This window comes from Psittacula echo (assembly GCF_963264785.1).
Source record: "Psittacula echo genome assembly, chromosome: 3".
Taxonomy (NCBI): Eukaryota; Metazoa; Chordata; class Aves; order Psittaciformes; family Psittacidae; genus Psittacula; species Psittacula echo.
Window position 1 is genome coordinate 23,906,643 of NC_137736.1, and position 27,903 is coordinate 23,934,545.

The 27,903-nt window shown below is 38.6% G+C and overlaps 1 protein-coding gene across 2 annotated transcripts; it reads left to right on the plus strand.

The window, feature by feature from the left end:
* Nucleotides 1–1,505: 1,505 nt before the first annotated feature.
* On the plus strand, nt 1,506–27,903 carry CHODL (chondrolectin; the record flags this gene model as incomplete). Of its 2 annotated transcripts, none has more annotated exons than XM_080612643.1 (7): nt 1,506–1,596; nt 16,865–17,177; nt 17,931–18,088; nt 21,444–21,533; nt 21,903–21,986; nt 23,632–23,734; nt 27,819–27,903. In XM_080612643.1, the coding sequence occupies 7 exons, from the start codon at nt 1,506–1,508 to the stop codon at nt 27,901–27,903; spliced, it is 924 nt and encodes a 307-aa protein (XP_080468769.1). The 2 variants fall into 2 exon arrangements, with proteins under 2 accessions (XP_080468769.1, XP_080468770.1); XM_080612644.1 differs by having other exon boundaries at nt 21,486–21,533.

Genomic DNA, 27,903 nt, shown 5'->3' on the forward strand with positions numbered 1-27,903 from the left:
GAAAGTTTAGCAGTGTGAATATATGAGTATTTTATTTCAAAGTGGCTTTTGGAACTGGCAAGCTAACGAAGTTTTGCGAAGGCATAAGAAGACCTTTTCATTGCCTATGTGTGGTATCCAACATAAGATTCCCACCCATTTGGAGGGTTTCATCCCTGACTATCCATATGTCATTTTTGAGGCAGTAGGAGACTTTACATTTGGGAAACCTTGTAACACCTTTCTAATTTTCCTCATCCTCTTTTGGTGGGACAAAAAACTTGATGGGACAACACTTGGGATCCAAGATGATTCATACAAACTTGAACTACCTCATATTTACAACATAGGAGTAAGTTAAAAGCATATAGAGCTGAAAGGCTTTGATTACTAAACATGTTTTAAACTTCTCATTGCATTCATTACAGGTTTTGGTCATGCTCTTCTCTTTCTGCATACCATCAGCTTTACATGAAGAAAAGGTTGAATCTCAGGTGCCATGGGGATTTTCTCTACCTGAAAGATTTTTGGTAGAGTTCTGAGAAAGATGAAGTTGACTGGCAAACCATCAAATGCATACGAGATGTCCTTTAAACCTATCTATAATGATCTATCTCATTTAAAAGGAAAGCATTCACAAGTACATAAGTAATAAAAGAAATCTGCAAACTGTATTTGTAGAAAAAAACCTTAACAACATGACTTTGAAGAACAAAGTCTTCAAAGTGGTCCTTTGAAGAGGTCCAAAGAATCACCACAACACATTTTCAGTGACAGTAATGTGAATTTGACTACAGTATCTTCTCGGGCAGTGAGAGAACTTTCCAGTACATACAGCAGTACCTATACCTGTATGTATGGCTATAGATTGATACATTAGTAACTTGGCAGTAGAACATTCCTATTCTTGTTAGGGAAAGCACAGACCACGAAAGCCTATAGAACCTTTGGCAGATAGGAAATCACACGGACCCAGGTCTTGCTCGCACTTACCAGCCGCTAAGATAGTTACTAACCCGGAACGACCCGACAGCGTGGGGCTGGACGGCAGCCGCCGCTCCGACAGCCTCAAGCCCAGGGCGAGAGGCGCCCGCCTCAACGGCACCGAGCCGGCTGCCGCGCTCCGGCACCTTGGCCGCCCCCTGCTCAGCTCCGGCGGCCGGGGAAGAGGGGCGGCCGCTGGAGGGACCCTGCTCCCCTCTTCGCCAAGACCCACGCCCCACGGCCCCGCCAGGGGTGGGGCCCTCAGCGCCCGCCGGAGGCGCACCTCCCGGGCGGTGTCTCCTCCCCTGCGGCGGGGCTGGGGCTGGGTCCCGTCGCCGTCGGGGCCTGGCGGGGGGCGGGGGCGGTCCCAGGCGTCCGCCAGGGCCGTCCCTCTGGTGGGGAGCAGATATAGGCAGGGCCACGGCAAGGAGGGGAGGTGGTGGCGGGAAGCGGTGCGGAGCCGAGCGGGAGCCCGTTCCTCACTGGCAGGCGTTGGCCTGCCTTAAGCGCTTCTTGGAGGGGAGCGGAACGGGACAGCCGCTATGGGGTCCGGAGGTGGGCTGGGGCTGGCGGCGGTGCTGGCTGCCGCCGTGCTGTGCGCGCCCGGGGGTCTCGCTGGGCGCGTCCTCAGCGGTGAGTGCCGGGGCTGGTGTGCTGCGGGAATGGGGCTTGGCGTGGGGCTGGCTGGTGTCCGGCGTCGGTGCGGGGCCGGTGTGGGGGATTCATCGCAGAGAGGAGCAGGAACCACGGAGGGGAACACCTGGGAGCGAACCCACTCGTTAAATGACCCACTTGGAGGCGAGCTGTGAAGTCGCTGCGGAGCGGAGGCGAGCTCCTGGCGCACCCCCTGTGCCTCGGCAGGTCCTGGGAGGCTCCGGCAGCAGCCCGGGCACAGAACAGCCTCCGCCGGCCCCGCGATGCCCTCCGGGGCTAGGGAGGTAGATATGGCTCTGGGGCAGGAGCTCTGCAGCAGCCTTGAGTCAGCTCCCACCAATACGGGTTGCTCTCTTGTACAGGCAGAGTTTGGGATGTGATTGATCGCCTGCATAGTGTAGCTCCGTTTTAATTGTTTAAAACCAGGGTGTACTTGCTACAGCGTCTTTCTGAGGAGCGGCTATACATTGAGATTTGTTTGCATCTTTACAGGAATGTTTCTTCTTTGTTTATAAAACAGCTAGGAGGAAAAAGCAAACTTTAAAGAGCATACATTTTAAATAGTTTTGTTATGTGCAGATGTGTCTACAACTGTCAAAACCAAGAGGAAGGCAGAACTTCAGAATTCTGTATTTAACATTTGCGCTTAGGTTTAACTGAAGAGCTGTGGGATCACATTGTGTGTTTCCAGCACACAGGTGCAATATGTTTAGAAGCTGCTGAATTTTTTTTTGCAAGTTGTGCTTTGGAGCAAACCCTGCAAGCTAGAACTAGCAGACTGTCGGAGAAACACATTGTATGTGCAGGCACGTCTGTACATTTGTCTTGAAACAAAGATTTACACACTTGACTGCACTTGTTAACAAATTATGTGTGTTAATCTTTGTATATAGTAGGAACATGCCTTTTTACAGATTGATTCCAGGACAATGCATGTGATATGTATACAGTTGTGTCAGAGGCTGTAACAGTAGTATGTAGAGAAATTTTTTTTCTTTTTTTTTTTTTCTTTTTTTGTAGCAAACATTTGATTCTTTCATTCAGATAATTTTTGTAGTTGCTGTTGGAGTGCAATCACTGACTGTTTTGGTGATGTCTTACTCGAAGCAGGTTCATGTGCAGAAGTGAGATGTGCTGTTGGACTTTTGGTGAAAATGTATCTTCCAGGAAGCAATAACTAAGTAGCAGTGCCTGAGGTGTACCCTGGAATATTTCATGTACCTCTGTTATGTGACTTTTACAGTCATATATGATACAGCAAAGCTCTTGGTTTAACAATTTCTATGGATACTATGTAACACTGTTACTTCAATGAAAAGTGAAGATTACTCATCCACAAGATGTGTTTTGCATTACTAGCCTCAGCGCAAGGGTCCATGTGTGGCTGAGGAAGTCCAGTTCATTAATCTTCCAGCTGAAGCAAACTGAGGAGATGTGCAGCTTTTTAAACAATGTGTAGCATATGTATAGTGCTTAGTCAAGCTGTTCCTAGATGCATATAAGGCTTCCGGGTTTTGAAAGGATACAGGCTGTACCCCATATTTCCCTGAAGCATTTCAAAGCATATGATGAGTCTCATTTCACTGTATTATGCAGCTAATGCTTGGCTGGTAGAATATAGGGGAGGATTTTAAACATCTTACAGAGGGAACCATGTATGTGCTGTCAGGTATTAGCTGAAGTTGTATTCACTAGATAAAGATTCTTTAGATTATAACAGCCAAAGGTAACTAGCATGCTTATGCCAGGATATTCTGACATATTCTGACAGGAGGACTCCTTCCCCAACCACACAGCCCTCCCAAGGACCACACCCCTTTCCTGTCACATCCACATGGATGGGTCTAGTACTAGTAGTAGCTGGTATTTTTTCGAACAAGAGATAGTAGTTTTGAATTATTGGGCAGTGTGTGCTGTCCACCTGACTTCCGTCTAGCTTATCTGTCTATATTATAGAAGAACCATCAGTCTGGACTTAAACAGGTTGTCATTTCAAATTTTAAGTCTACATCTTAACAGAATTGTTTCTGAAAAACTGCTGGTTTACACTTCAAAGATAATCTGGAATAAATAGAAATCTCACTGTTCTCATTCCAAATAAATTAAATGTATAAATCTTATTACTCACATTAAAAGTATACCTGAAATTGACTCGAGTGCTGATTGGACCTTGTGGAAAGCTCATTTGCTGCAGAAAGTTTGTAGCAGGCCTAAATACAAAATTGCAGCCATTTTAACCACAGTGTCAAGAGGGCAGAGAAGGAAAAATCTAACTTTTCAAAATTCCATTTCCTTAGGTAAAGATTTTCTGTTTCTTTTTTTGAAGTTTGTTAATTTTCCTAGATTGTAATTTAGATGGTTATTGGCATCAGACAATTCACATTTAGGTGTTATTTCTTTGTCATCTTTAATTTGGGAGTCATTGGAGAGAAGTAATACAAATGCCTTGTAATTTTTAATGCAGTTAGATAGATGTTTTGAGAGCAGTGCTCACAAGCCTCCACATCAGAATATTTAGTGTTGCCAGAGAATTGATTCTTAAAGAAAAAAATCAAAGCAGGCTCAGGAGAAACTGCTGAGTCTGCTTTGCTGTCCCATGACATCACAATGAACATGAAGTGATGATAATGCAATTTGCAAAGATGCAATTACTTTAAGTATCTATTGGGCAGGAAAGATGCAAGCTAATCTTATTACTAATCATTTAACTGCCTATATATTAATCATAGACGTTATAGCTTATTGACTGCTGTTTGCTGTCTTTTTTTTATTTCTATGGGTTTTAAAATTGGCTCTTTGTTACTGTTATGCATCACTGGCAGATTAAAAACTGATACTTTACACCAAAATAGACACCTATTGCTTTAAAATAATGTATTTGTGTGAAGTATTAATGAAGAAAAACTTTTGGTGAGCCATGAAACAGCAAGAGTTGCCGCTAAACTATAGGCTTACTTTCTTCAGTTGCCTTTAAGGATGCGGATATGTTCATTTGCACAGCTTATGACTGGATTTGAGTTGGTCATAAAATATTGTAAAGTAAGATAATTAAAGAAGTATCTTTATTGGTAATGAATTGAATAGAGATAACAAACCCTTTCTCAAAAGGCACAATTTAATTTAGTTCAATTGGCTTGGCCTGCTTACTACACCTGAGTTTTGTCTGTCAGACTTTCAGTATGTTCTGTGGATGAAACCTTCTACTGTTTTTGTTCAGTGGGTTTTGTTTGTTGGTTGGCATGGACTGTTAACTGTTAGCTACACTTACATTTGTAGCTCAGAATTTGAGGAAGTGTGATTTTAAAACACACTGCTAGTCTGATCTACAGGATATATATACATTGTTGTGCATTGAACATAACATTTTGTTGTGAATGCCCAGCATTAATTTCCATACTAGAAAAGCTTTTAATGGACATGCATGACTACATGGTACAAGATCTTTTTGTTCAGTTGTAGGCCTCAGGAATCATTAAAGCTGAAACTTTGCTGGGGAAGCTGGGCTCTTAACTCCTCAGGATGTCTTTATTAATTTGTCTCCTTATACACCTATTCTAAGCAGTGTCTGTCTGGGGACAAATCAGTGATCTAGGTTCTTAAAGTGAAATAAAGTGATGACTCTTGGATATAATACATATTTCTGCTAAACACAGTTTGCTCCTAACCAGAAAATTCCATAATACCCTCTGGAAAGACACTTTATATTAGGTAAACTGCTATGACTCTTAGATAAGAATACAGTTTTAACCAGAGATGCATGATGGTAGATAACTACTTGGAGGTATTGGAAGACTGCTATGGGGTCTCCCAAGAGCCTTCTCTTCTCAAACTTCAACAAGCCTTGAGTATAAGATTTTTGCAGGAAAACATGCTTTGGTTCATAAAGTGCTCTGTACAGCACTACTAGTTGAAACTAATTCTCCTAATGACTTTCTACTTGGAAATCTCTCATAAATCAGAAAAGACTGTATAGTACTAATGTGAAATAAGTAAGATGAAGTAATGCCTTGATAGTAATTTCTACAGTGTAATCCCATACTCATACCTATCACTCATTAGTTGGAAATTATTTAAGCCTCTTGCTGAAACAGTCCCTATTCTCACCACTCAGACAGTGGGACCTTCAGTTCCAAGCAGTTTTAAGAAATGAGTCCTAACTAAAAAGTTGGCATGGCTCTAACTAAATCTAAATGTAGCTGCAGTAAACAGCTAATCACTCTCGACTTTATAAGCAATGAAGGAAAAAAAATCAGTATTTGTAGGTTGGGTTACTTTCACTTAAAAATAGGTCTGAAAAATACTGCAGCTACATCATAAAAATGCCTGTTCTTTCAGTTGTCTACACAGTGAGGACAGGGATGCAGCTCATCTATAGACAAGTACATTGTGAATAACTAAATTTTGGTGAGGATGCATCCCACTGTATATCTCAACAGTTCCATCCCATACAGAGTTGTATACATGTTAAGTGAATTAACCAATTATGCTTTACCTTCATTTGACTTTCATAATAAAGGATCATTTACCCGAAGAGAAAAATATTCTAACGTAATTCTCCTCCTCTCAAAGGTCCCTTCTGTTTTTGCCTTAAGTGAACTGTCACCACTTCTAAGATCCTAGGTGGACTGGGTTTTTTTTTTCCCCTAGTTTTTTAGTAGAAGGTGAATGAACAAGGATTTGACTGTTACTTTCCTTTGAACTTGAATTGTTGAACCACTGCAGAAAGATGGGCACTTTGCTACAATCCTGTACTAAGATGCATATAACTTGTTCCATCCAGGGAAACTTTAAGTCCATAAACCACTGAAATAAATATAATTTCACATCCACATATATAAATTTTACCTACATCTCATAGCAAATACAGCTATCTTGATAACAAATCCGTGAAAGTACACTTAGTCGGAAAAAGGCATTCAAATTCCACTGAAAAAGAATAAGAGAATGGGTAATGCTTGCTCTGGATGATGACTGATGAAGAATATATTTTAACAACTAAAGTTCTATGAACTATTTTCTTCTAGAGACAAGAAATGAGCAATCAGCAGGAACTGTCAGAAGTGCTTAAGTTTATCCCTGTGAGAAATCCTGTTGAGGGAGTCTATTGAGGTATATAAAGTTAGGTATGTGTGAAAATGTCTGCTGGTTTAGGACAGGAGAGTAAGAATATTCTCTGCTCCCCTAGGCTGGTACACATTATACTTAAGCCATTCAGACTTGACAGTTTTTGTCAAGTCTATTCCACAACATGCTAACAACAATTTACTAGCTGCCATATTATGTCTGTCTTAAAATTATCTGGGAAGCCTGTTCTGGTCTTTACAGCTACACAGAAAGCTACCGATGAAGGGACTTAATTTGCCAGTCTTGTCAGTGTTTGTGTCAGTATTTATCTCCAACCCCCCCCCATATATATGTATATATATGTACATAAAAATACAGCTGAAATGATGGAACACTCTTGAGTGTCTTTAGGCTATGATATATAGAAAAATTATGTTAATGTTTGTGTATATAAGCCTTCTGGTTTTGTTTTTTTTTCAGTCCTGTGTGAATAATACACATCCTGGAGTAGTCTTGTAGATGTATATATCTATCTAACACATTGTATTTCATCTTATTTTGAAAAGGCTCAAAGAGATTCCCTTCACATTTGGGTTTTATCATTGCCTTGTCAGCTTGGATCTGTGGAAGTGAATAGTGTTATTTATACCCATGAAGAGTGTTATACTTTGGGTAGTTTTTAATTTTATTTTTTTTTTAAACATAATTTGATGTAAGAGAAACTGAAGTCCTGAGTATGTATGTTTTTGTTCCATGTCCTGTGCTCATGGTGACTTTTTTCTTCTTGCGAGTTGAGAAGATGCCGATTGTACCATGTTGAAATGCAAGTCTATCATCTCTGAGGATGCCAGTGCTAAGGAGCTTGCATTGCTCACAGTGACAATTGTTGCTAGACCTTGCAAAGACAGACAGGAGAAAAATATAGCTCTGACACCAGTCTTGGTTTCTTTTTAGTATGGGAGAAGAGAAGGCAGCTTGCTGTTTTTAGGGTGTTGTCTTAGCAACTATGTTGGCACTTTTCATGAACCCCTAGGACGGTGCAGTTGTGGACTGGCCCCTTATAGAAGCAAGTGGCTCTCTGCCATGATCAGCCCTGTGATATATATATATATATACCTGTAAAGTTCACATGATCAGAAGAATGGAAAATTGCTATTACAGGAAAACTAAATGGATCTCAGGCTTTAAATTTATGATGTGCTAGATACCTGAAATGGAGTTGCTGCCAAAAAGTGGGTATTTTTCACATAGAAGAAAGGAAAACTGTCAGGGTTTTACTGATCTGACTGGGGAGAAAAAAATAGTACTTGGGAAATACTTTATAGTTAGGCTTTTTTTTTTTTTTTTTTTTTTTTTTTTTTTTTTTTTTTTGACATTGACCTATCACTCCAATCAGTGACTAGAACTTTTTCATAAAAATGGATATTTATTTTCCAGTTGAAAACACCCTGTATTGATTTACATAATTGAAATCGTATGTTTTCCTGAAAGGGTAATTATGGATGTTGAAGTGTTGATTAACCTCTAATGAGATTTAGACATCAAGCTACTTCTTTACAGCTCCATTATCATTGGCCTGAGATCCCTGCCATGAGTGCCAGGGCTGAGAAGCTAACTAAGAAATAAATGTGTGTATTATTTTCTTTGTTAAATGACTGAGTAATCCTATCACTGCTTGGTGAAGATTGCAGCTTTTCATGTGGGCAGGTATTCAAGTTGCCAGCACATGAAGAACAAGCCCTTATCTGAAACCCCACATCATCCCTGATTTTAAAAATCCAGATAAACTTGTCTGTTCTGGGAAAGACAAATCCTCCCAGCACTTTATTCAACATAATGAAAAGCTTACCTGTGTTTTGCAAGACAAGGATTCCTGGCTTGCATCTTCCCAAGACCTAGAACAGTGCAGGTTCTGAGCACATGGAGGCTTTAACAAATCTCCACCAAAATAATCTATTTAGTTCAGTACTTGTCATCAGTGTTTGTATGTAATTTTTTTTACCATCTATTTTAGTAACCAGCTATCTTGCAGCAATACGCAGGGAAGCTATCAGATTTCATTTTAATTGCGTTTGCATTCAGCCACATGGCAAAGTCTAGGTGTTAGTGGTCAGTGATGTTCTTTAACACTTAAATTAGCACTGCCCAATGCTCCTTTACAAATAGGCTCCCCTTTCTGATCACTTGGTCTTTGTAAAAATGTAGCTGTTCTGGATCTATTGAGAACAGTTGTGATTCAGAAATAACCAGGACAACTACTTATCCTCAAACTCACTTGGAAACACAACAGCATAACTAGCTAGTAAAGACCAACATACAGGTGAAAATTTGCTCTATTTCAGAAAAAAAATAAGTGAAAATCAATTCCCATGGCAAAAGAGAAAATAAAGAAAAGTCTGAACTGGGACATGCTTCTTGTATAGCTTCATATTCTGAATGACTACTAAATCTGTGTATGAATGGTATAATACAGTACTTTCTTATTACTTAAAACTTCCATCATGCCCTGTTTTCTCTCTGCAAGAGTTGCATTAATCCTAGAGACAGTTGTTTGGCTGCTGTCTGAAGACCTCTGTCATAATCTTTGCTAATTCACAAGATATGAATGGTTAATGGCTAAAGATACGTTATCTGGCCTGTGACTGAGAGAGAATAGAAAGAATTTGCCTTTTACCTATGATTTCACACATGCTGTCTATACATCTATAATTTTTACATGTTAATTCCTAAGAATTTATCAAGAAAGGGTCTCCCTTATGTCAAGTATTATAAGAATACTGGATTAGTATTATAAGAATTATAAGTATTATAAGAATACTGGCTGTGGATGAGTTTTGCTTAAGAAAGTCTGGAGCCAGCCTCTATTAAACCATCTTAGACATTGTCTACATGCTAATGACTGTATGATAAGATGCATGCAAATTGTCTGTCTCTACACATGTATACCTGAAATAAAGCTACTTAATAGGCAAGTGTGGCCATCAATTATTTTATATAAGCTCTTAAAAGGGACTTGGAACCTTTGAATGTTTTTCACAAAAGAAAAATAACTTTAAAGAAACTGTTATGACAACTGAGCATAACCTCTAATCCAGAAAAAGTATAAATCGATAACAAATGTATCTTCTCTGTTCGGGCTTGGTTATTAGGAGGTTGGGAGGAAAAAAGTACCTATTAAGACATGGAAGAGTTAGCTATGAAGATATTAATACAGATAGATAACAGGCTAACATAAGATCTGTATACCAGTTTGTATTTGAATGGCAAATTTGTGAACACACAAAATTCCTTAAGCTGCTCAGAAGTGTGAGCTGAGCAACATCTGTGATTTGAATATTGACTCAACTGGAGAATGATGTGTCTTCAGTATTACAAATTTTGGTAGAGAAGATGGCAATTTGCTTTTATCATAATTGAAGGCAATATAATTATGAAATCTTATCACAGTAGTTTTTTTTTAAAGTCATATGAATCATCAGAAAAAAACAAATTCAGTAGTTGGATACAAATATGATGCAGTAGAACATCAACTGCAGTAACATAGTATAGCAAAACATGATCAGCAGCTGAACCCATAAAATCTGACTGGATGATACAAAGGTCAATTGACAAGGTGCATCAGCTTTGAATCAAAATGTGATTAGGAAAATGTAATACAATACCTTTTAGCTTCTTACTGACTGTGTTCTGAAGTGCATTACTGGGCCTTGGCATGGAGCACCCAGTGACACAGGGGCAGGTGTAAACAAATTGTGCCTTGTTTCCTGCATGCTGGTTATACAGCCTCGGAGGTCAGTGTCCTCACACAAGCCCAACACCAAGGCTAGTTTTCATAATGAAAGCAGAGAAATACTATCTGGCCAGTGGAATATTTTGGTTAATTCACATTGATTTTTGTTTTGCTGTTATTTCATGATCACTTTCACTTAAGCCGTCTTATTTTTATTTTGTTACTTTATTTTCAGAGGCCTCCATCAGCATTATGCTGGCCTTTGGGACTCTGGTTAGTGTTAAATATTTCACATTTCTTTGTACCAAATGCCCCTCTGTTTTCTGCTGAACCCGTTATCTTGAGAAGAAGAAAGTTGCAGTGTGAAGACATAATGGACTTTCCTACATTTGTGCATTCCTCATCTCCTCACGTATGCTTTGCATATGCAGCAGCTATTTCCCTCTAATCTAGGTGGATGCTAATGGTAGCGGACCCTGGACTGTAGGTTATTATGAAGTTAAAGAGGAAGAGGGATGGGATTTACCAGCAGGGAGCTTATCTTCTGACGTGTTCAAAACTTCCAGCTGAATCATGTGTGTTAGTCCAGATAGCCTTTGTGCCCCTCATGGTCCTTGGGGATACAGTAGTTAGGACTGAGCCTGATGCTCTTAGGGAGATGAGTCTTTGAGCCTGGATACTTTATCAGTAATTTTGCTTCAAAATGACATTTTGTTATAACTTCTGTCAAGACAGACCAAAGAACCTATTATTTCTGTTTAATGAAGCATCATTATTAAAACACAATGGAGACATAATTGATTGAAATAGTAGCTGAGAATTTGCTCGTTTCTCCTTTTCTTGAAAGATTTTTTTTTTCTTCCTGCAGAAATGTTTTAACTAAGTATGCAGTATTTCAGCTGAAAGCTATCTTTGTTTTAATGTTGATATCAAAACTTTCTAGTACGGAGCAGCTGTGTGACACGCAAAGATGAAAACTAATTTGTATAGATGGAAATGGTAGCTAGCACTTCCTAGAGCAAGTACTGTACGCTTGCTTTCTTCAGCTAATGGGATGGTGAGACAAAGCAAGTGCAAGGGGTTTTCAGCCAGATCAGGTTCTCTGCAGTAGGCAGCTAGAGCTGCTAAGGCTGAGGGAAATGACCAAAGCTATGTTGTATGGCTGGTGTTCACAGAAGGGATAGAAAGAACAAACCTGGAGACATTTCCATTAAGGACACTGGGGAGATCCAAACTTGCAGTTTTGGAAGCAGGAAAAACAGTAAGAATGAGTTCTTAGATCTTACTAAACAAAATTTTTGGTCTCATGCTGAAGGGAGGACTAAATACAATAATACGCATTTTCATTTCTGGATAACCTGTGGTGAAGCATTGTTTTCCTTCATGTTTTCTTCCATCTCAAGCATCACAGGGCAGATTTTGTGGATGGGTTGTAAACACCTAACTTGCTAATATTTATTCCCATTGTGTAGTATCTTAGCCTTATTCATTCTAATAATAGACTTGCTTACAAACATAATTTCTATTGTGACAGGAAAAAAAATAGAATTCAATTTATTCAGTTGAAATAGCAAATGTTGCATTAGAATTAATGCTGGAGTCTTGTCTGCTGCAAGATGTTAGAAGGTAGAATAGTTAATAGTAAATATTTCCATACTTAGCTTGTCTACTGTACAATGTGGTCCATTATTTCATTTTTCATTGCTAAATTATTTCTGCTTTGTAGTTTAGAAATTAGTAGTGCAAGAAAGCTGTAAAAAATGAAGCTTGGAAACTTGACATCTCGACGTGTTCCGAGAAGAGCACTAAAACGTCGACTGATTTGCCAGCTATTAAGGCACAACTGCAGATTTCCATTAACACATTGAACTAGCTCCGCTACAGCAGATGAAAGCCCCCTTCAAAAGAAGAAAGAAAAGGTTCAGACTAGGTCACTGCTTAAACACAGGGACCAAATTAAGTAGAACAGAAAGAAAATCACAGCTTCTTCCAGAAAGCTTACTACTCTGCATCACATACTTCATTCACACCAGATTAATGCCGAATATTTCTTGGTTTCTTGCTGGTTTCTCTATTGTTTTGTAGAGGTATATTCTTGCACAAGTGATCAGCCTCTAAGAAGGAAATAATTTCTGTTGCCACTGGTATAGAGAGCAGCAAATGAGAGAAGTAATTTAGGAGTTAGATTGTATGCAAATATTCACTTGTTCAATTCTTTCACTTTGTAATACTTGATTTTAAAGTTTGGGCCTTCACATCTGCATTCTGGATGGCTCCAAGAGTACACAACAGTGACAAGCTGGGCATGTATTAGGGGCTACAGTGACACCTGTTGAGCAGCTCTGCTGCCATTGTACATCACAAGTGCCTGTCCTCCTCCCTGCTCTGTACAGTCCCATGTGGTTTCCTCAGCTTGGTGTGAGTGGTGGACTTGAGCCTTAATGCCAATGCAACCTCCATACTGGACCAGTATACAGCACAACTTACGGCTTATGGACACAATCCTTATAGCAGCTCAAACAGCACATGCCATTTGGCAACACGAGTCTCTGTGTGGATGTGTGTGTTACGGATGGAAATCTAGCTATTTTCCCATGAGTTGGAGGCAAGCACAGGAACTGAGATGGGTAGTGGCCAGCCCACTCATCTCAGTGGATTGAACATTCCTGCATAACTGAAATCGTGACAGGGATACTTTGATACCTGAATTTGCTTATAACTTACTACTTGGTGTCAAGGAGGAGTATGTGTACAGAATAAAAGGAATAGTGAGTTTATTTCTAAAAATTGCCTGGGAAATAAAAAGAACAAGGCAGTGGATAAAACACTCTCCATAAATCTGCATACACATCTTGAATTAATGTTCTGAATCCAATCTTTAGTTACATGGAGAGGTGTGGTCCCTTTTCCTTGTAAGCAATTAGTGTCCTACATAATTCAGTGCTATCCTTTGGATATTTGCACTGTTATGTGTATTCTGGCAATAAGCCATTGTCACTCACCCTGTGGTGAAGATAAAAATGTTGATCAGCGCCATCTTCACTGTGCTCTCTATCCTGTCAATGAGACAGAGGTCCTGGGGAAAATAAATGATCATGTTAACAAAATTGGAATTGCAGCATTATAGATGAACTGAATGAGCTGTGATTTCACATGCAGCTTTCATTCTTGCACCTACTACTTTTGAGTGTTTTGTTATCACTTTGTTTCTTTGATAGTAGGGATTTTTTTCTTTTTGTTTAAATAAGTCTTATGGAGAAATCCATTGTTTTATATACATCTCTAGCAAAGGGTCTTCCTTTGATTCTTCAGCACTGTTGCTCAGCTAAGACTATGGCTTTTACTACATTAGACTAATAAAACCATAAAATGGTTTGGGTTGGAAAGGACCTTAAGGTCATCTAGTTCCCACCCTCCTGCCATGGGCAGGGACACCTCACACTAGACCATGTCACCCAAGGCTCTGTCCAACCTGGCATTGAACACTGCCAGGGATGGAGCATTTACCAGTTCTTTAGGCAACCTATTCCAGTGCCTCACCACCCTCACAGTAAAGATCTTCTTCCTTATATCTAACCTGAGCTTCCCCTGTTTCTGTTTAAACTCTACTGCTACAGTCCCTGGTGAAGACATTCATTGATAGCAAGGCTTTAACCTATATGGACAAAAGGAAATGGCAGGAAAGCATCTGGGACATACACAACATTGTTAGGACATTTTCAGAGGAGGTCCAAATAGGTGCTGTCTTCCTGATCTCAGATCCTGGCTTTTCCATGGTTATGTGTGGCACAAATTTGTCCTTACGTTAGGTTATTCTTGTTCCTGTGTTATTTTCGCAGATTAACTACCTATAAGTGGCTCTTCAGATATCTGTCTGCCAAGCCTAAGTAAGAATGAGACTGTAAAGACACTTTTCTTACTGACATTCTCCCAGGTGAACTTTAATAGGGTATCATAAAGAATGGGTTTCAGAGATTTTTTTATTTTTCAGCAAGATTACAAGAATTGTAGGAAACACTAGAAAACTAAATATAGTTTATCCCTACTGCCCCTATAGTTTAGCTTTCCGTGATAAAAAAGGTGCCCAAAATAAGAGTTACTTTCAAATTTAGCTAAAAGTCATTAGATAATCTTGTTTTTATGTTCCTGTATTCATGCAGCTTTGATACAGTCTCCTTATTCTCTGCAAATTCTTGAAACTACACTCTGTGCAAATGTAGAGAACTCTTCAGCCAGGTCTTGTGCTGTATGCAGCCTGCTGTGGCACGTATGCTACTCATCATGAATTACAAAAATGAAGCAACTCTGAAGCAAGAAGAATTAACTTTATTGTATCTTTTGGGCTTTTTTTTTTTTTCTTTTTTTTGGTCCACATCTATGTTTATTCTTTATGTATAGGAAAACACTGGCTTCAAAAGCTTAAGTACAGTTTAAGGTATAGAATGATGTTGCTGTTTCCCAGTGACAAATTACTACTCAAATTATTTCTATTTTTGTTTCTTTTTTTTTCTTTTTTTTTTTTTTAATTTCAAGGTAAAGCAGGGTAAAACCCGTTCAAAGGTAAAGCCGAAGGGTTATTTGCATGAGTTCTGTATCTGGGTTTGCTTAGAAGTGGGAGATGAATGCAAGATTTTCAAATGCAAACCTGACATGGTATGAAAACATACTGTCCTTGCTGAATTTTCCAGTCAAATGGTACAATTTGTTGGTTTCTAAGTAATCTAGATAATGCCTGGTAATTCCTATTACTTTGCTATCCTTCAGTAATTCTTGGTTTACAAAATAAACTCTTCTACTTCTCTAATGACAAGTTTGCATCCTGAAAAAAACTTGATTTTACTTGATAGTTAGGTTATTTTCTTGTATTTAGAACCCTTCCCTGTCTCTAAATAAACATACTGGAGTTCAGTTGCAGCTGATAGGTGAATTTGTTCATTCCACATCTTGTATATGTTGAATAAACTCTAGAGACTTTCACTAGTTGAAGATTATGACAATTTTTCCTTTTGGGGAAAAAGGCATGTGTCTTCTTCATCCAAAGAACTGGAAGGAATAAACATTACTTCTTCATTTGGCTTTTGTTTCTTTCTACAGACATAACTCTGAAAGGCAAGGGGAAACTGGTGTGAATGCAGTAGATTTACTGCTTTCTGAAAGCATCACAGGGCTTCTTTACGGTACCTGGACAGTATTGTGATAGCTGCTAGTATCTGGAGTTGTTTGCTGTGTTAAGGGATGTTAAGAGTGTGGCTGCCTCTTCCAGCACCTCCAGTCCCAGGACTCCCTCCTGCCTGGCTGCTAGTGCTCACCCTCATACCCAGGGCCTCCCTGAGCTGAGGAATGTGGATGCTGCTTTTGCTGGTTCAACCAGTGGCAAAGCTGAGCAGGTATCTCAGAGCCACATGCACAGGCATCACACAGATTGCACAGACAAGGTGCTGCCTTCAACAGCACCCAGGTGAGGATCCCACATAAACAGACAGCCAAGTCCTCTCCTCCTCATCAGCTGGCAGAGATGGGTTGTCACTAGGGAAGACGTGCATTCAGACACACACCCTGTTTTACATCTGACTGGCCCCTTTCTTTCTATTCCTGCTTTGTTCCTCCCCATTCCCTAACTCTGCATAGCCTCTCAACAGACTGCATAGTCACACCAAACCCCAAACATCTAAATCCTGTTTGTCTTCAGTTTCTTGATAGCCCACCAATTAGTGTGTCTGATGAGGTTTTTTCTTTGTTTTGTTGTTTTGTTTTGTTGTTTTTGTTTGTTTGTTTTTTTCCATTGTTTTGTTTGTTGGTTGTTGTTTTTTTTTTTCATTATGTTTTCCTGTCTGGTTTGTGCCTGTACATTTTGTCTCTTTGTATTCTTTTTTGCACTGAAAAAGCCATTGACCAGATAACTTAAAGGGCCAGATGTTCTCGTTCCACTCACTCTTAGAGACATGATAGCAAAGAGTAGCTATGAGGTCCTCCTGAATACAGCCTTTCAAGATTAGGTACCAAAATCAAGAAACTGCTAGCTTCTCGATGCCACTAAAATTGCAAAATTTCAGTACTTTTTTCTGATCAAATAAAAGTGGAGTTGGTCCATTAATATGAAATAGTTAAGAAAATACCCTTCAAACAGATCCTGGCTTTAACAGGGGGGCCTGATGGTACAGTCATTAAAGTAGAGAATATTTTTCTGGAAGTTAGTGGGAGTCTTTAGTGCCTTTCACAGGCCTTGGGAAGAAAGCCATGGATTCCTGTGAACTGTATGATATTTGCAATTTAAATTAAAGCTAAAGTTTTCAGCAGTGTTGGCGTCATAAGTCCTTTCAGACAAGGACATAAGAAAAAAACCTACTGTCCTCCATCACTGTATATGTGTTGTGCTGTGTATATATATATAATTTTTTTTTCCCCAGTTGTGATATTTGTTACTATAAACACTTTCCTATTTATATTTTTCAGGTCAAAAGGTGTGCTATGGTGACTTCAAGCGTTCTTGTTACAAGTTAGCTTATTTCCAGGACTTGTCTAGACGCGTGGGCTTTCAGGAGGCCCGCCAAGCTTGTGAATTTGATGGTGGGTCTTTACTGAGCTTGGAAAGTGAAGCTGAACAGCAACTAATAGAAAACATGTTGCAAAACCTCACTAAATCAGGCGCTGGGATTTCTGATGGTGATTTCTGGATTGGGTTGTGGAGAAGCAGTGATGGACTAGCCACCTCAAGTGCTTGCCCTGACCTCTACCAGTGGGCTGATGGAAGTATGTCACCTTTCAGGTAAGTGTGTAAAACTGCTTATTGAGAAGGTTTCATGGAACAAAAGGGACAGCGAAATGCCTAGCAAGTCAAGTCTTCTAGAAAGAAGCTTATAGACTTGCTGCCCCATGAAGTAGTATCCCTCCTTGACCTCTCCAGATAAAGGGGAGCTGGCAACCAGGGTTTTGAAGTGGTGAAAGCATGTCATAATGTTGCTTCAGCCTACAATTCTCTTTACTCACATCTCATGGGTTTGCCTCTGAAAGGCTTTTGGAGTTTTTTCCTGCTACACACAGTCTTCAGGATGCGGCCTGAAAGCAGGCAGACAAATTGTGCAAGACTGGCCACCTTGAATCAGAGTGTCAGCCACCAAGTAAATTGTGCATGTACTTAGTGTAAATTGCTCTGTTTCTACCCTGTGTTTTGAAAAGCCTTTCATTTCCTGAGTAAGCCAAAGGCCAGAGTAGCAGCAGCTCACAGCACTTAGGACAATGAGACAGGTAAGAGTCAGATAGGAAGTAAAACAGCAGAGCAGTAGGGTGTTATTTCTGTAGAGGTGCTTTGACTGGACAGAGCTTTTGGTTTTTAAAATTCAGAGATGTGGAGCCCAGGCCCTAAACTCCTTTCACATAAGAACTGTGGGAAATGCAGCGTATCTTGGAAGAGGATGGAGCCATTGGGGCTGGCACATCTTCTCTGATGTAAACTCCTTTCCTTGGTGTCCTGATGAACTTTACTGTCAAAATTTGAAAATTTGTCTTTGTGTACTGCTAGAAATTGGTATACAGATGAACCTTCCTGTGGAAGTGAAGCCTGTGTTGTGATGTATCATCAGCCAACAGCAAACCCTGGTCTGGGAGGACCATACCTTTATCAATGGAATGATGATAGATGTAACATGAAGCACAATTTTATCTGCAAGTATGGTCCAGGTAGGTGAAACTAAAGTTATATTTCACAGGTGGGACACTTTCTTAGAAAAACAATTGCCCTTTTTGTGAAGGAATGTGCAAATGTCTTGTGGCCTGTGGTACTGATTCCTTTGGTGTGTGGGTGCCTGAGCTAGCATTAACAGGGGATACAATATGTCAAATCTAGTGATAACTTAAACAAACCTATCTGAATCCAAGTAGAATGTTTCAAAGTTATGTTCACTATCATGCATTCCCAGGTTTATTCTGATGTAACTCATTCACTAGTTATTTTATTCTCTACAGAGTGATTTAACCGACCATTTTCTACTTCCATTGCTCGCTGTCAGTAGGATGACCAAGACATCTTTTGGTCCTACTGTAAAAAAAAAAAAAAAAAAAAAAAGAAAAAGGGAAGAAAAAGGCATTGTGCTTGTAGGTGCAGACTTCTGTCATTTTATATCAACTTACGTTTGTAACGTAACTTGTTTGTTCCAACTTAACGTTTGTTTCAAAAGGTTTTGGCTTAAGGAGTGAAGTTCGGAACAGCAGGAAGAAAATTCTGCATTTGTGCATGCATTTCATAGATGTGAAAAGCAGATGCACACTAGTTCAGATGGTGACAGAAAAAGCCAGATCTTAGGCAATTTGGCTGTACTTGCAGATATGACATGGGTTCTGCATATGTCAGTAGAGGAAACGTGAACCATAAACTAGAACTACGTGCAAATAGAAGGACTTGAAAAGTAAACTTTCAAGCTGGGCCTGAAATAGTTTCTACTTTTGGTGGTACTTATGGTAAATTAAAACATGTTTTTCAGCAGGATCATGAAAATATTTTCAAATAATTTATGGTGTGTCTGCTTTTAAAGAATTGACCTGGAAGTCAGAATGCATGTGAAATCCTACCCTTAGCAGCTATTTGACCTATATAATTCTGCGGTTTCATACCTGCTTTCTCTATGCTCATGACCTAGCAATAATCACACTCTTTGTAGAGATGTATCTGTCTGTAGAGATCCAGGCTATTTTCTTCCTCGAGTTTTTCATAAGTCTAATATCTTAATGGAGATATTAATGATAATTAATATTGCAAGTAAATATTAAATACTTGGAAGGCTTGATATGCATACACATTTTACCCCCAACCCCCAAATATGTTACTAGTGACTGTCACTAGTAATTATCTTAGTCACATAGGCCATTCAAGGAACTGTGACATATACAATTTATTACTTTTGCAACTGACCACAATTTTTTTAACTAAAAACACAATTAAAATGCTTTAAGCTGTTAAACTATCAGCATTTTTATATCAGAAAATACAGGTCTGATTAACTAAAGGGCTCAGTTTCAAAAATATTTCATATCTTTAAAACCGAGCAAATTTAAGTGAAGTAATTATTCTGTAATACCAAGTTGCTTACCATTCTAGTTGAGATATGACAAATAATTGTGTTTTCTTATTGCTTTCACAACCTGAAAAAAATGCCACGTATTTTGGATTTGCAGAAAACCAAGTGATAAAAATAACAATGAAAATGAATTTATATTTCTTTCACTGTTTATAAGTAGATTACGAGTGTGTAATGGCATATATAAGGCAAACAATATATAGGTAGATTATTGTGACTGGCATTGTTATGCAGCTAAATACAGTACTACTGAATTGTACCTATTTATTTCTCAAGTTCTTGGAATTTCTGCTCTTTAGCAAAACAGACTATTCTCTAGAAATTTATTTTTTTATCACATGCAGGAGTAGATGCATAAATGTATATAAATAGGTACATGGTATCACTTTCACTGCCTGAAGAAAGTTCCATAATATTTGTAAGCAAATGTAATTTGCTATATAAAACCTAGTGAGACTTACAAATGACTTTTTTGCCCTGCCCCAAATCACTGTAATGGCTTCAATGTCAACCATTTGCAGCACTAAATGCATCCATTTTACTAGGAGTATGAAAGTGCCACATGCATATTGAATTTCACTTTGTTACCTGAGTATATTGTTTTTCACAGCTTTCCTGGCCATTTTGAGTATATGGTATACTAGCCACAGGCCAAAACACAGATGTTGTAAGTGACCGTGATGAAGTTGCATCTAGTTGTATCAGTGGCAAGCTCAAGAGCAGTGCTTGTTAGGCAGTCTTACTGAGTAGCAACTAGATTTTTCTAAGCCTTTCTTATAGTACCTCGCTTTACAGCATTTACTGTTGCAATGTTCAGTCTGGCTTTAAATCATATTAATCATTCATCAATCTTAAATTTAATTATATGTTGGTAATTGCAACCGCAGTTAGTTCCTGACCAGCTCCTGTAGGTTTGATTATGTAATCAAATTAAAAATTCACCTCCTCTTCTGCTGTCTAGAGCCAGCTACTCAGTTCTTTGTCGTATTTTGATGTCTTCCTTTATATGTGGCCATAGTCAGTTCTTACCAGAATAGATGAAATAATTGTCTTTGTTCTAGTAGTCTTTATTGCTTCTTCGATTTCTTCTAGCATTCTGTGTTTATCAGGACACTTGGAACTGCAAGCTCAAAGCACTAGTATGTTAATATAATCCTATGATAAAGGAATGGTATTGAAACAGTCATTCAGTTTCCATTCGTGTGCCCAATATAGAATCATAGAATAGTTAGGGTTGGAAAGGAACTTAAGATCATCTAGTTCCAACCCCCCTGCCATGGGCAATATGAAGTAATAAATTCTGTTGCCTATGTAAACTTTTAGTGGTAACAATAGCCATCAGTAAACTTGCAAGCCTCTGTAATATAGCTCAAAGCCATCAATTGGTTCTCCAGTTTCTGATGCATTACAAGAAATGATAGGATCATTTATCTTCTTGTGATTTAATTTCCTTATGTGATGTATTAGAACCAGTTGCCCATGATTTGTATTTTCAGCTGCCTATTGCAAAACCAAACTGAATGAAGATGACATTTAACCTCACAAACTTGTGCTGCTATGTTTTGCTTCCTAGCCAACATTCTGTAAGCATTATTTTGAAAATGTGAGTAAGTTTTAAGTATTAATCAAGAACACTTGTTTTCTTATACCGTTTATGATTGTCTGCACAGATGAAACTTTGAATATGTTAGGAGTTTTATTCAGCACAAGAAATTAAGGGATTGAGTGATTTAATCAATAACCTAGCACAGGTCTCCAAGAATTGGAACCACAATAAGCTATAGTTGTTTTCTAAGGAGCACAAAAGTATGAACTAGAAGTGATCTGACACTAGTTTGCAGATAAGTATTTGGTAAGCAGATTAAATGCTGAAGAATTAAGCAATTATTGGGTTTGGGAATATATCTATTTCTGTGATACTGCATGCAAAATAATGAAAATATCTGTTTTAATACAAGCAGTTTTCATTCTTCAACATTCCATTTCAAATATTGATTTAACAGATATTGTCTTAGAAAAAGAGTTAAGAGACAGAGCGGAGCCAGATTACGGTAAGAAATTTTGAAACATTAAGTTGAATTGCAATGGTAAATACATAATTATAGTGATAGCTTACAAGAACCTCAATTACTCAAGTTTTACAGTCATAGTTTAGAACTGGAACATAGGAAAAATGAATCCTTTAGAGAGCAATATCTACAAATATATGGCTGGTGTTCAGAATAGCACTGCTCATAATTCTTGTTCCAGATGTACTCCCAGTTTTGCAATAAAATTATGTTTACGTGTTTATATCCAGCAGTTTGATAAAAAAAAATGTTTGCTTTTCCAATTTAAATTAAGATGTAATTGCTATTAATTTATTTAACAACATAAAAGCCGTATTTTTTACTCGCTAAAATCTCTGGTATCCTTTTCAGATATTTTTCCAACAGTGCCAGCAGGAAATCCTTATGACACAAGCAAACCAGAAGATCAGTATCATGTTATTGCTACTGAAACAGGTAATGTGATCATATGAGTTTAGTATTCTGGTAAAAATATTAACAATGGATTCAGTAAAATTAATCTTTGACAATTTCCATTATTGTCAGGGGGAAGAAGCAGTCTATTTCTCCAGGAAGTGCCCTGAAAATGTACACTTTTGAATAACATTTCAAGAGTTTTAGTCAGTCCTCTTTGTAACTGTGGAAACAGATCATTTCCATGTCTCTGCAGACTTTGATATAAAACTACAGTCTAGCAGTCCTTGAAATCTGCACTATTGTCTCTGACCTGGTAGTCTCTGTCAAGATTCAAGATTTCACCAGTGTTCACCCAGCTGTGGGGCATCTCTTTCTGGGCTGTGGTAACCAGTTCTTTGCCTCTCCATCTTGTCCCCACCTCTTCCCCAACATGTGTGACAAACATACAGTGCATCTATTCTTTTATATCTGATAGCCAAGGCTCACAAAAAAGGCACAAATTAATCTTTCCTAACAAGGCATGAATTTTTAAGTTATCTGCAGAACAGGCATTGTGCCATACCTATCCCAAGTACTCTGTGTCTTAAGGAACACCACATGCTAAGAGGATTTAAGTGCCTTGCTGAAATTTCTATCAAAGATGACACTTGGTATTTTGAAAGTGGATGCCCACTGCCTAGGAGCCTGCTGTAATGCTCCTAGCTACTTTATTTAGCAATTTATGTCCTGAGTGGGGTCCTGAGTTTCAAGAGCTATAGCATGGCCTTAATCCAAGAAATTGAACATCTCTAAGGAGCTACTGAGGATTTTACAGGATTACACCATGGGATTATGGAAAGGTGGTGCTTCATTTTCACAGTGGTTGGTTGGATATGAGCCAGTTGCCCGTTGTTTGTAACTCCAGAGGAATGGATATACTGATGAGCTGTATTTGAAATCAATAATGATATTTATGAAAATCATGCAAAGACTCATAAACAAAACCAACCTGAACATTCAGATTTAGTCTTGCTAGTGAAAATATGTTCAAACACAACAATGTGTAAGAAAGTCTCCACAATTTGCACGTTATATGTACACTGTTAAACATGGGTATATAGTAATTGAAAAATGGTCCTTTTGGCAGTTGCAGACCTCATCATCTGTTGCAGGCAGACAATAGAGTCTCAGCTTGGACCATTTTTCACTCCTTTTGTCCAGGGACCTATAGAGCCCTGGCTTTAGCTCTCTCCTGGTTAGTTAAGGAGAGTGTATGTTTGCCTTTTAAGGGGAGTAGGGAGACAAGAGCAGGGTTTGTTCCTCTTGTGGTCCTGCATAGGTGGGAAACCAACATGTAAGGGTAACTGAGTAGACAGATATATGGACTGTAAAAATAATAGGCTGTGAAATGTACTCTGTTAAAATACTTGGATTTTCAATTACAAAATTGGAAATCTTTCATGGATGCATATTGAAAATATCAGAATTCATGTTTCCTTAAGATATGTTTTGCACGTCACTGCAGAAGTACTGTCTTATTCTTGATAGTGCCGAGTTATATTTTTGGACCTCTTCCTATAGAAGGGATGTATAAATGTTCTTTTGTTTAAGTTAATATATTTCTGATATTTTACTCCAGAGTTTTACGCACATGGTTAAGAGTATTTCAACATGGAAGACATTAATGAGAACTTTTGTCTTGTAGGTATAATTCCGAATCTAATTTATGTTGTAATACCCACTATACCATTACTGCTGTTGATACTGGTGGCTTTTGGGACTTGCTGTTTCCAGATGCTTCATAAAAGGTAAAATATTTTAATCCATAATGGTTTTATATCACAGAATTCATGTTTCCATTGGCAAACTATTCATACTGAAAGACTGCTTACATCTGTCCCCAAATATGCAAATAAGCATCTTTTCTTCTATTAAAATCCAAGTAGTTTACAGCTGTTAAAGATGAATATTCACCTTCAGGCTTTTCCACAACATGCGGAAATAGTTCAATGTTCTCAAAGTATATTGCTATTAGGACTTCACCTGTTTCTGAAGATATCTTTGCTGACCATTTGATAGGCTGAGCTACTACCAGCACTTTTACTTACCCTCTTCTGCCATGATTACCACCGATAGAGCATCTGGGCTATGGGAAATAGTAGTGGGGTCCTCACTGACACAGGGTGAACTCAAGGACTCGCCTCACTTTGACCTAAAGTCCAGTTTGTTCCAAGGATAAATCTAAGGAGCCTGCAGCTGCTTAATGTTGTTTCCTTGTGCATACCATACGAACAACAAATGGACCACTGGAGCAGACAAATTGAAAACAAAAAGCAAAAATATGTTTTGAGCCACACACTAGTGCAACTCCTTTGTACATCATGTATCTGCCAAAGAAAATGTGTAAATAGATATGTGTGCATAGATGAAATATCAAACAGATATATATAGGAAACACTTCAGCTTATGCAACAGGATATGTATTGATCCATGCTTTAAAATTCTTTTTCTCTTTCTCAAAATGCAATATACCAACATACTTTTTTTTCCTCCGAACTAATCTTTCTGAAATTTTCAAGGGTGCTTTTTATGCTGCAGATTTTTTTTCCAGAAGCATTCTCAAGGTAATATAATCCAGTAAAGTTTAAACTGAAATATGTTTTATGGATAAACACTGTTTTGGCAAAATAGCAAGATTTGCAAACTGTTATTCTTCTTGAAGAGCAGGAATACTAGTAAGGGATACAATATCACTCTTCTAGGAAATCAGAAAATAAGTTTCCTCCTTTTATTTTTTTGTTCTATGTGCTTTTTATTTAGCATTTTCTGTAAATAGCTGAAACACATTTTGGGTGAAAAAACACTCTAAATGTCAAGTCATCTTACATCTTTATGAGGGTATAGTGATCACAGCAATCCTTAGTAATGTGTCTGTTTGAAATAAGTAATTGTAAAGAAAAGATGTTATGAGGTCTACATCATAAACTAGATTATGTCTTTTTTTTTATGCACTTTCCTATAAAGAAAAGGAGAAAATGTACACTTTCCAACGTATTTTATGACAGGCAAATTCATGCTTGTGAAAGCATGCCCCCTCAGCACTGAGGCTGTGGAAGGCTGGAAACTCGAAGGAAAAAGAGTAGTAAAGGAATCATGTTTATAACAGTAGAAATTATTTAAGTTTTCTAAATCTGGAACCATTATAACAATGGACCTGGATTTCTTGGTAAGTATGACATACATGTTCATGCCTTTTCTGGCAGCTCTTTCTCTCCCCAGGAAAGGTTCAGCTTTCAACTATTCTTGGGAAAACAATGAGAGTCATGGCCCACTGAAATCAATAGAAATAGTAGTGTTGACTTCACTGGGCTTTGATCAGGCCTATTTGATGCTATAGCAGGTCATGCAGAAGTAATTAAACTGAACTTCCAAGACTTAAAAATTGTATGACACATACTGGAAATTCAGCTTTGAAAATTGTGTGTTTTCTGTTAGCTAATTAGTTTGGTAGATCAAATGGTACAAAAATCGGAGAGAAAATTATTTAAATTAAATCAGTTTTGGTTTGTGGTTGTGGATTTTTTAATGTGTGTGTTTCTCCCTCCCTTCCAAGTGTTCATTTTGGGTTGCACCAGAGTTTTTAATTAAAGAAAAATTAAATTTACTTTAAAATTCATTTAAGTCAAAAGATGATATTCTGGTATCACCAAAAATGAAGTATTTTCTTTTTTATCTGTTGAGAGAGAACTTTGTTTTTTAAAAAATATTTCCCCATCTGTTTTCAGTAATATTTCCATGTATAACCTACCTTGTGAATCATTTTGGCTCACCACAGATGCCCAGTTCTTTGGCAAAAAGCAAATAAAAAAAAGAGACAACCACTTGAACTTATCAGCTGGATGCTATAGAGCTTTAGGAAAGGGATTTTGTCCTGCTGGGGAAGGAGGGATCCCCAACTGTCAAAATGAACCTGACTTCTCATTCTTTTTTAGGCTTCCACAACATGGTGACCTTTCCTCTGAAAGCCACAATCCATGGCCAACCAGGACATGCCTAGCTTGAAAGGTCATGACTAATTTTGCCTAGTGTTGGGCTCTTAAAGGGTAGTAGTAAGGCAAAGCAAAACATCGCCCCTGTAGCTAGTAGAAATGATCAGCTCATTCATTCTTAGATGCTCTCCCTTTCATTTCTTCCAGGGAAGCAAGGAGAAACTGCTTCAAAGACCCATCTCCATTATCATCTGAATGCCTTGCAGAAAGTTTAAATTCCAACCTGGTATATTTCTGTTTTATGATTGCATTTTATGGTCAAAACAGCAATATAATCAAGCTATTGCATCTTCCTTACCTTTCTTACTAAAACCTATTTCCTGAACCAGATGTATAGCTGTTGAAAATCAGTGAAGGTTTGCTGAAGATAAGCTCATTTTGTACAGCTAGAGTTCTGATCCAAGGTATTTAGAAACTCTTCCTGCTGTGTGGCAAGGAATCTCCATTCAAAGCATTTCATCATTAATCTACACAATATGCCTGCTTTTGCTGTATTGATCTGGAAGGAAGTAGTGAATTTGTTTCGTAAAGAAAGAAGTGCCGAAACTACTTGATTCATTGCAATTGCTTTGTTTATAGCATTGTGGCCTGATCTAAAGTCCACTGAAACCAATGGAGTTTTTTCAATTACTCCAATGGGCTCAGGTACTTAATGCATTACTTTGTAGGAGTTCAGAGGTATGTCTGGGGGGACTAGAAATTACTGTTCTGTCCAGTTCCCTCAGAGTATATTTAAAATCAACTCAGACTCACATTTACAACCAGGGAAAGGAGTAAAACTGAATGTGTAAGACTGCTGGGATCTTGACTCTCAGGTTTCCATCCTACAGGATTATGTAGAGCCACTTCTCCACCTCTGGTTTTTATTTAATTGGAAAAAAAAAAATCACTGTGAAATATTCTGGCCAGAGACTAAAAGATTTTGATTGAAATACAGCTGCAGTTGCTTACAAAGAGCCTCTTCAGTAGACTGCAGTGCACTGTCACCTACCCCTCTCTAAGTGAGGGGAAAGGGTGTGATGTTGCTGTCATAGCAGAGATGCTAGCCATATGGAAAGGCTAGCATCAGTTTACAGGGTACTTCAGGGCTCCCTGTAAAGACTAGAGTGAACACTTGCAGTATTGCAGAGCAAGTAATTTTGTAAACAATTTAATTTTATTTTTTTTTTTTTTAATTAAAAAAACCCAAACAAACACAGAAACTACTGTTGACAGTTTTGAATGAAAACTGGCCTAAGGAAGCTTTCTACCAGTCATTCATTGCCAGAAGTCTGATTCATGTGCCATTACTTCATTAGAAGCTAGGTCAAGCCCTGAAGGAAGCTGTACCAGTATGCACTGGAACCCATGAACGTACTGCAGTCATGGGGTGCAGCTCCATAATGTGAACGGGCAGGGTTGCGGTAGCTCCCTGGGATGGGTGGGCTGCACCGTTGGCACATCTGATGTGTGCTCACGTGCTCCTGTCCCATGTACATTCTCCAGATGAGGGAAGTGCCCAGCCTTTCACCACCCTGGTCAAATAGTGTCTGCAACCATCTCGTGAGAAGACCACCATGTATGAATAGGTATGGTTGAACATGCACTGAAAAACCAAAACGTGACAAGTCAGTTCTGTTCCTGGGAGCAGCGCAGCTGAGCAGGGTGGTCTGGTAACATAGTGCTATGCTGGGTGCAGCATGGGCATGACCCTTTTTTTGTTCCCACATGGGGAACCTATGCAATCAAAGCAACAAAGATGTCCTGCAAATAGGGGGTGGAATACCCAGGTCTGATCGCAAACCTGAATCAGGACTGCAAAGGCACACATGCACTGAAAATAGTTTATATTTTTCTTTTTCAGTAAAGGAAGAACAAAAACCAGTCCAAACCAGTCCACACTATGGATTTCAAAGACGCCTAGGAAGGACAGTAGCATGGAGGTATAA